Source organism: Xenopus laevis, chromosome 9_10L (assembly GCF_017654675.1).
Source record: "Xenopus laevis strain J_2021 chromosome 9_10L, Xenopus_laevis_v10.1, whole genome shotgun sequence".
Lineage (NCBI taxonomy): Eukaryota > Metazoa > Chordata > Amphibia > Anura > Pipidae > Xenopus > Xenopus laevis.
In genome coordinates this window covers 93,522,080-93,531,258 of record NC_054387.1, presented here as the reverse complement: position 1 = coordinate 93,531,258, position 9,179 = coordinate 93,522,080, and the positions used below count along the sequence as shown (strand labels likewise).

Sequence of the window (9,179 nt, the reverse complement as noted above, 5' to 3'; positions counted from 1 at the left end):
ATGTTTTTTTAGTAGACTTAAGGTATGAAGATCCAAATTACAGAAAGATCTGTTATCAAGAAAAGCTGAGGTCCTGAGCATTCTGTATAACAAGTCCCATGCCTGTACTAAGAAAAAGATTTTTTTTAAATAAATAACCATATGCATAAAAAAAAACACCATTTTATCACGTGTCAATTAAACCTAAAGACAGAGCAACAACCATAAATTGTTCCTTTTTTAAAGTTTTTACAATATGGTTATGTTCAACTGTATGATTTTCATTTTCTAATATTTTATAGTGGTACTGTGAAGCCAATCCAGTATTTCAGAAAAAGAACCACCGACAATGATCTTGAACAGGAGGCAAGTATTGTGAAACATTTTATTTCGTCATGTTCATAAAAACCTCAATATTTCTTTGTCTTGCTGTTTTAGAATGGAGACAGATTAACAATTAGCACCATGAGGGATACTCTGAACCATTTACTTTTTTACTGGTCTTTGTCAGCAATGCCAGGAAAATATAAAAGCACCAAGCTGCTAGACCACCTTCAAATATGATATCCGTAATCATATAATAATTTGTGACTCACATATTCCCTACCAACTTTACTTTGATTTATTGCAGTGACTTAAAATGCAATTCATTTTCTACCTCATCAAACTCCCCCCAAATTCTGTCCATGATGAGGTAGTTCAAACAAGGAAGTTCTTTTTTCGTATTGTGAATGTCATCTTGGTTAGAAAGATGGGTTGAGTTTGATGCCTGGAATGTTCAGTGCTGTGTATCTTGCCCAAAAAAAATCACACAATGTTTTTCTTTTTTTTTTTTAACTAAAAACAAAATGGCAACTGAATGGACCAGAATTTTATAGCACCATTTAGATGTCTTCAGAATAGGAAATTTGTACAAAAATAGAGAAAAAAGCATTTAGTTTGTATTATTGCAAAAATATTAGCCCTTCTGTCTAATTATCTTTTTCTTTCCTTAATATTTTGGAAATAAATAACTGGTGTACAGTTTTCCTGTAGTGGGTGACCAAATTAGAAAAGAAGGGGCACACACTGAGTGCAGATCATTTGCTGTGGTTTACAAGGAAGAATATTTATAATTTACAGGAAGCATACAGGTCCAACATCAACACCAAATTCTTGATCAGCTCCACCTACATCCATGGGTGCAATATCTACAATGGGTAGTCTCATTGCCTTGCGTGATCTGTATTCAAAAACTGTCTTGCCCCATCTGCCTGTATGTTTCTGTAAACAATACAAATAAAAAAAAAGTAATAGTTAAAATTGCTATAAAAACATGGCTCTTTTGTGCTATCCTTTAGTTAAAAATTACCAATACATGAAATATGTAAAGTCTTTCTAAATTGTACAAAAACACATAATGCCCATATTTTTGTCTTTGAATTAAGCTCCAAGAGGCAGATACTTCCTTTTGTACAGGGCAGATCAAACTAGAAAGCATTCCAAGCCTTTCAATCTGTTTTTGATCTTTTTTTAAAATTAAACTGGATTATTGGTTCAATCAGTTTGATAGGGCCAAGTCATCGGTTTCACAAAGATTATATTTATTATTGTCTAGGTCTTCAGGGATTATTAGTATTATTATGAGATGTCCAAAATAATTATAGAGCAGGGTTACCCCATTAAAAAGTATAATACTGTTTCAATATTGTATTTTTTTTTTAAGTTATTTTCCTGCTTGTTCAATCGGTATTGGTATTTAAACCTTTCCCAACATTTTGCATGATAAAGATGAACATTATTATGAAACAACTGGGGTTGGTCAGTGTCTTTCTTGTCTGTTATTATTCATATGCAGGTATCAATATATAAAGAGATACAGTAGATGCATCTATACCGTTTCAAACAGAAAGGTTATCTATTGTTTTTTTTTGTTTGTTTTTCCCTTTGCTTATAAATGTTATGAATATAAGTAAAAGCAAAGTATATTAATATATACTCACAGTGCAACCATCCTCCAAAACAGTGTATGTAAATTTGCTATTTCCTTCAGCCTTCAACTCGCTGTCAGTAGAACTCATGAATTTCAGAGACTTCTTTACATTTCCATTTTCCCCATCCATATATGCAATGCTGTTCTTGCAATGATAAGTAATATTCTGGGAAGCTCTGCTAGAAAAGATTCGTAGGAATGCCATCTGAACTTCTGAAACATCCTCAGGAAGCTCTGCATCTCCATAGCTAAACTATAAATAGATATAACAAACATATTGAAGTCTGAAAAACACAATAAAACAGTATCTCTTTCAGCAAAGAAATATTTTTTAAAGTTATTTCTTTTAGATGAAACTGAAATGAGGAATACCAGGAGGATCCAATGCATATTGAAATGTTTGGGTAATGAACTGTTTAAGACAAATATGAAATACTGTCAGTAATTTCATGGTTCTCATAGTAATTTGTAAAACGAAAATAATAAATTGATTGTAAAGGGTGGTTTACAAAGAGAAAGCTGAATTATGGCTTTTGTTTTCTACCTGAAAGCCGCCATTCATAGACTCTCCAAACCAAACATGTTTCTTGATATTTCCAGAACTGGTGTACCAATTCTTGCGTGGGACACTGATTGGATTGGCATTCACACATGTTTCACCAGTTTCCATGTTGCAGAATACTTTAATGGCATCCATTTTACAACCTTGGTTTGGGTCAATCCAGTATTCACCTATTGGAAAACATTTAACAGCATCAATTTAAAAGTGAACGTCTAAAGAGTTTTCAAGTGTAACTAAAATGAAGGTATGTTTTAAAAACCCTTTGATCACAAAAGAGTCTGTATTCTGATCAAGTAGTAGCTAGGTCTCATATCCATCAAAATTCAAATTGCCATCCTTGGAAAACAAATCAATAACATTTTTACTTACAGTATTTAACATAATTTTACTGTTAATACTTACCACTTTTAAGCTCTGGCCGACAGAATTTGAGGTCACGACAGTTACGTGCTGGGTTCTTTCTTGATCCATCTGGGCTGATGATATTTTCAATTTGGCTGTTGATTGCTTTTAGTGAAGACATTATCTCAGAAACACTTATTGATCCATCAAGGCCTTGATCACCATAGTATGATCCAGAAGGACCCTTCTCACCACCATATTGTCCTAACTGTGCTCCGCCACCATCACAACAAGGACCAGGTGGGCCAGGGGGACCAGGTTGACCTGCTGGACCTGGTTGGCCAGATGTTCCCTAGAAAAGGAGTATAAAAAGTTGGCAGATATTTCTTGTCAATAGCATAAATGACTGTATATTTAAAAATGTTATATTCCATTTGGGGTAATGTCATATTCTCAACTACAATAATTTTACCTATCTCAAGTCTGTTGTGTGCGGCCAAGGATTTTTCTTGATGAAAATGAATTGTAGTATGTGAAATAATGTTTGATTGATTTTAAAGTTGTGATATTTACTTTATTTAAAGTTATACAGGCAAGTATACATATTTGGGCAAGACCCATGTGTTGTTGAAATCATATTCTCAAGGTGATATCATAGAAAAAGAAACCCACAATAAAGCTTTTACTTTTATAATGAAAACTTCATGAACACTCATAGATGAGAAAAACTGGTTGCGACTAAATAGATTTCATTTAAGGAGAAATACTACTATACATCACTGTTAATTGTCAGTGTAACTACAAAAATATTATTTTATAAAAATTAAAAATTCTCATATTTAAGGTTTATTTCAGAAAAAGATGTTACCTCTGAGCCAGTTTCTCCTCTACTACCTCGAGGTCCAGGGGGGCCGATGGGTCCTGCATATCCACTAACACCATCCTTTCCGGGAGCTCCATTAGAGCCTGGTGGTCCCTAAATAAAATGCCAGATTCATTACATTAGATAAATAACTTAACTGTACATTTAATTTAATGATTTTCAAGCATGCTTTAGGATTCATTTATAATAAAGCACTGCGTATCTTGACAGCGCTATATTAATAAATGATGATGATGATCTTAATGCTAAGTTGTCATGAGCAAGTAGCTCTAAACCTTTTGTCTGACTCTGTAGCTCTATGTTTTTCTTGCATATCTTGCATATTGCATTTTATACATTTTGCAGAATGAATCTCTTCATATGACAAATGTAGAATAGAACCTTGCACTTACTCTTGGACCCTGTTGGCCTTGGCTTCCTGCAGTACCTTGTTCTCCTGGAGATCCCTGTTTGAAAGGTAAAAGTAATGTTTAATATTATAGCTAAACAAAACTACTAAATGTAAAAACACAAAAACCTGCTTAATATACCTATAACTGACTAACTCAATGGTGATACGGAAAAGTCATGTTAAAGATTGTCATGTGTTAAAATGTATAATGCACCATTTAGGGGCAGATTTATCAAGGGTCGAATTTCGAGGGTTAAAAAACCCTGGAATTCGACCCTCAAAGTAAAAATCCTTCAGATTCAAATATCGAATTCTAAGGATTCAGCGCAAAAGCTTCAATCGAACGATCGAATAAAAATCGAACGATTCAAAGGATTTTAACCGATCGATCGAAGGATTTTTATTCGATCAAAAAAAAACTTAGAAAAGTGCTGGGGAAGGTCCCCATTGGCTAACATTGCACCTCAGTAGGTTTAAAGTGGCAAAGTATGAAGTTAAAGTATTTTTTAAAGAGACAGTACTTTGATTATCGAATGGTCGCATAGTCGAATGATTTTTACTTCATATCATTCAAATCATTAGATTCAATCTAATTAGATCGAATTTGACCAATTCGATGGACGAAGTACCCAAAAAAATACTTCGAAATTCAAATATTTTTGCATTCAAATTATTCACTCGAGCTTAGTAAATCTGCCCCTTAGTGTTGTAATGGAATGGAATGTACAGGCTATATGAACTATGGATAAATACATGGATAAATAAACCTCTTTTGTTAAACAAGAAAATATTTGAGAATTATTTATTTTAAATTATACTTACAGGAGGACCAGGTAAACCAGGATTACCAGGATGACCACGATGACCTTTCATTCCATTTGTACCACGCTCACCAGCTTCACCTTTATCACCACGTGATCCTTGGGGACCCTAGGAAAAGCAAATCGTTTTAAGATGTGATTTACCAAAAATATGTTGTGCTCATCTGTTCCAATTGTCTGTCAGTGTGCATTATATTTAATAATCATTTATAACATTTATATGATAATGTATAATTACCTATGGTATCTTATATACAGTAGTGCTTTAGAGAATGTGATCTTAGTAAATGCTTTCTACCCACTTAAAGGGTTTCACATGGTATTAATGAATTAATGAGAACAAAATATGTCTATTAACTGGTAGTGCTTAGCAAAAACTATTGTTATAAAGGACATTACAGCATTTTATTTAGTTATTGTTGACTGAATATTCAGAGTAAAAACTTACAGGAGCACCACGAGCACCAGCAGAGCCAGCAGGGCCTGCAGGACCAGATGGACCCTAAAATAGGAATAAACAATAAAAACAGAAATTTTTAAATCTTTTACTGAAAAATGCTGTGTCAGACATCTGCAAGGGCACATCTATATGGACATAGGTTATATTGATCATAGGAACAAACTACATATTTCCAGTGCAATACTTCAATAAAACATGTAACTGGTGGTGAATTCTTAGCCATTTTGTAGTATAAACTTTTCGCAATTCCATGTTAGTATATTCCATATGTAAGTATCCATATGTTAGTATCTTGCTTATAGTATTAACCACAGTTCCTTTTAAACAGATATCACTTTGTAACAGTGATGTACTAGTAGTAAAGTGGAGCATTTATGAGAGATTCTGATTTGCTGCTCTTATTACTTACAAAAACATTCAATAAATCTATATCTATACTATATCTATTGACTGGCTATTTAAAGAGACAATACCAATATAACAATTATGACTTACAGTTTCTCCTCTATCTCCCGACTTTCCAGCTGGGCCAACAGGACCTGGAGCACCAGGATGACCTGGAGCTCCATTAGAACCTGGAGATCCATTTTCACCCCGATCTCCCTGTTAAGAAAGAAAATATAAAGTGATTATAGACTATAATTAAATCAATGTACAATGTTTTATTCTATGTGATATAATAAAATTAAAGTTTACTTTAGGACCAGAGGAACCATCACGTCCAGGCAAACCATCAGAACCAGAATTGCCCTAAATTAAAGACAAAATTTCTGCATTAGAATTGAAGAAATAACTTTGCACCACATGTCAACTTGGCCATGTCATACCACAGTGCCTCCCTCAGTTGTAAACAATCATAGGATGGGTGCAACTTGGATTATTTTACCGTATGTACTCGAGTATAAGCCGTCCCGAGTATAAGCTGAGGTACCTAATTTTACCTCCAAAAACTGGGAATGCTTATTGACTTGAGTATAAGCCGAGGGTGAGAAATGCAGCAGCTTCTGGTAAGTTTCAATCAAAAAATTGAGGGTTTCTGCTCCCATCGGAGGTGCCGGCGTCTCGTTTTTGGATGCCGGCGACCATTCTTGGACACCGGCGAATATTCTTGGAGACTATTCTTGGACGCCGGCGACTATTCTTGGACGCCGGCGACTATTCTTAGGCGCCAGCGGCTATTCTTAGATGCCGGCGACCGTTTTTGAGCTTGACCCGAGTATAAGCCGAGGTAGAGTTTTTCAGCATATTTTGGGGGCTGAAAAACTCGGCTTATACTCGAGTATATACGGTAATTTGCAATATTTTGATCTGTACTCTGTACTCAGTCTGTGCAATTCAGTTAATATTTTAAGCATTGTTTTGTATAAAGCTGGCCATACCTACACAGATAATATTGTACAAAACGGAGTTTTGTATGAAAACGTGTATGTGTATGTATGACTATGAAGATTTTCATTCATCCAGGTCATGGTATATCTAGTATAGGTAAATCTAAAAACAACTGGACTTGCTGAGTAATCAATGAACACGTTTCACTACTCATCCGAGCAGCTTCTTCAGTTCAACTTCCCACACCAGTCAGTTGAACTGAAGAAGCTGCTTGGATGAGTAGTGAAACGTGTTCAATGATTACTCAGCAAGCCCAGTTGTTTTTAGATTTACCTATACTAGATATTGTTTGTGTATGCTGGCCCTGCGATGCTCAACAGTATCCATCTATAATGGATATTCAGAGATTGGTCAGGTTAGAAAATGTTATCTTCTGATGCACCATGTGAAAAGGGGCCACAGCACAAAGCAATCGGAATAGGAAGACAGCTATACTGTATGTAGCACCTCTTATGCTCTATGCATGGGACAATCAGTCAGAGAATGTAGAAGCTCAGCCCATGTAGGATTGCCATAAGACAAGCATATTTTGCAACTTGGAACATGGCAAAGAAATTAACATTTCAGATAGGTAGTTAAATTAAAAGTACAAGAAAAGCCTTATTTGCAGGGGTGCCAAGGTGTTACTGTATATTTAGACTCAGAGCACACTCAGTGATAGTATAAGTCTGCCAAGGGACTCCTGGGAAAAATAAGTAAGGTGGCAGTGCTGTGCCAGTTTTTCTCAGGACTGTACATTTTTATCTTGCAAGAAGCACTGCCCTGGGGAAAAAACTTTGCAAATGTATTCAAATCTAATCTAATGGCACCCCTGTGAATAAGCCTTTCCTTATTGAAATAAGTGGGAATTCATAAGCAATGCACATTACAAACCCATTATGCAGTAAAAAAATAATTTGTGCAATAGAAAAAATCTATAAATCTATAAAACTAATAATATAATAACTTACATCTCTTCCACTTTCCCCAGGAGCACCATTAAGCCCGGCAGGCCCAGGAGAACCAGCAAGACCACGTTCACCAGGAGATCCATTGGAACCAGGTTTTCCATCCTCGCCCTTTGTGAAAAGACAGTTATGAATGTTAGCTACTAAGAATTTAATTTAATACAATATAAAGTTCCTAAATTAAGGGTTGTCTAAAATAGGGCTTCTCAACTTTTTCTTGTCAAGACCTTATATTCTTGTCAAGGCATTATATTATTGCCATAGTAGACTTTAACCTACTTAAAACATGATTGTTATAGACAAAAGTAGAGTTGCAGGTTTCTGCAAACATTACTTTGTAAACATTGCCTCCACTGTAACTAGAAGAACTCAAATACAATGCTTTATATTATTAATTCAAAATGAAGATTTTTTTGGATTGCCTATTCTAGTACAAAAAGACTGTGTTAGTCTTTTTGGCATGTCATGCTAGTGGGCATGTCAGTACAGTATAGGTACTTCTTTGAGAAGTACAAAGATCAACATCTCCACAGAATATCAACAGAGCCTTACAAGCAACACTAGTGTAGAAGTTAAAGAATCTTGATACCGAATCCCCATTATTATGGCATCAAAATAGATACGTTTAAAAATTGGTACAACTTGTTTATAATGACTGGAGAATCCAAGTAGAAAAGGCATAAAACAATCTTGACTTTACAAAGTTATGGGATCCTTCATTTCAGGTTTTTATTAAATGACAACTATCTGATCATATTTATACATAATATTATACTTGGTTTATTAACATTAGTATTTCATATATGTATTAAATATAATCTTTTACAACAGAAGCATAAAGTAAACAATTTTCTGCTTTCAAACACAAGTTAAACATACATGAAAATATATACAAATGAATATACCTTTGAACCTGGAATGCCAGGAGCACCTGCTCTGCCTTGTAAGCCAGGCAATCCAACAATACCACGACCACCAGCAGGGCCAGAAATTCCAGAAGGACCTGGTGCCCCCTATTTGAAATATTAACAAAACTTTAATCCAAAATAAACATATATATATATATATATATATATATATATATATATATATATATATATAACAACCCACTCCGGTGCACTCATGACCCAAAGGCCCAAGCCTGGGTGCAGGTCAAACGAACATGTAACCAATACAAAAAAAGCCGCACTCCTAGGTCTTATCAAATAAAAAATTTTCAAAGTGTTTGTTTATTCAACGTTTCGGCAACAATCCGCGTGCCGTCTTCAGGAAAGTGAAGACGGCACGCGGATTGTTGCCGAAACGTTGAATAAACAAACACTTTGAAAATTTTTTATTTGATAAGACCTAGGAGTGCGGCTTTTTTGTATTGGTTATATATATATATATATATATATATATATATATATATATATATATATATATATATATAT

At 34.6% G+C, this 9,179-nt stretch overlaps 1 protein-coding gene across 1 annotated transcript in view; it reads right to left on the bottom strand.

Annotated features, from left to right (window-relative positions):
* Nucleotides 1-350: 350 nt before the first annotated feature.
* Nucleotides 351-9,179, bottom strand: part of col3a1.L (collagen, type III, alpha 1 (Ehlers-Danlos syndrome type IV, autosomal dominant) L homeolog) — a 67,152-nt gene continuing 58,323 nt past the window's right edge. The window contains exons 40-51 of the mRNA XM_041577250.1: nucleotides 8,652-8,759; nucleotides 7,750-7,857; nucleotides 6,107-6,160; nucleotides 5,906-6,013; nucleotides 5,399-5,452; nucleotides 4,952-5,059; nucleotides 4,131-4,184; nucleotides 3,724-3,831; nucleotides 2,916-3,207; nucleotides 2,496-2,683; nucleotides 1,962-2,204; nucleotides 351-1,242 (exon numbers count right to left, since the gene is read on the bottom strand). Of these exons, the coding sequence (XP_041433184.1) occupies nucleotides 1,096-1,242; nucleotides 1,962-2,204; nucleotides 2,496-2,683; nucleotides 2,916-3,207; nucleotides 3,724-3,831; nucleotides 4,131-4,184; nucleotides 4,952-5,059; nucleotides 5,399-5,452; nucleotides 5,906-6,013; nucleotides 6,107-6,160; nucleotides 7,750-7,857; nucleotides 8,652-8,759 (1,572 nt within the window). The 3' untranslated portion in view covers nucleotides 351-1,095. The remainder of the gene's footprint in view (nucleotides 1,243-1,961; nucleotides 2,205-2,495; nucleotides 2,684-2,915; nucleotides 3,208-3,723; nucleotides 3,832-4,130; nucleotides 4,185-4,951; nucleotides 5,060-5,398; nucleotides 5,453-5,905; nucleotides 6,014-6,106; nucleotides 6,161-7,749; nucleotides 7,858-8,651; nucleotides 8,760-9,179) is intronic.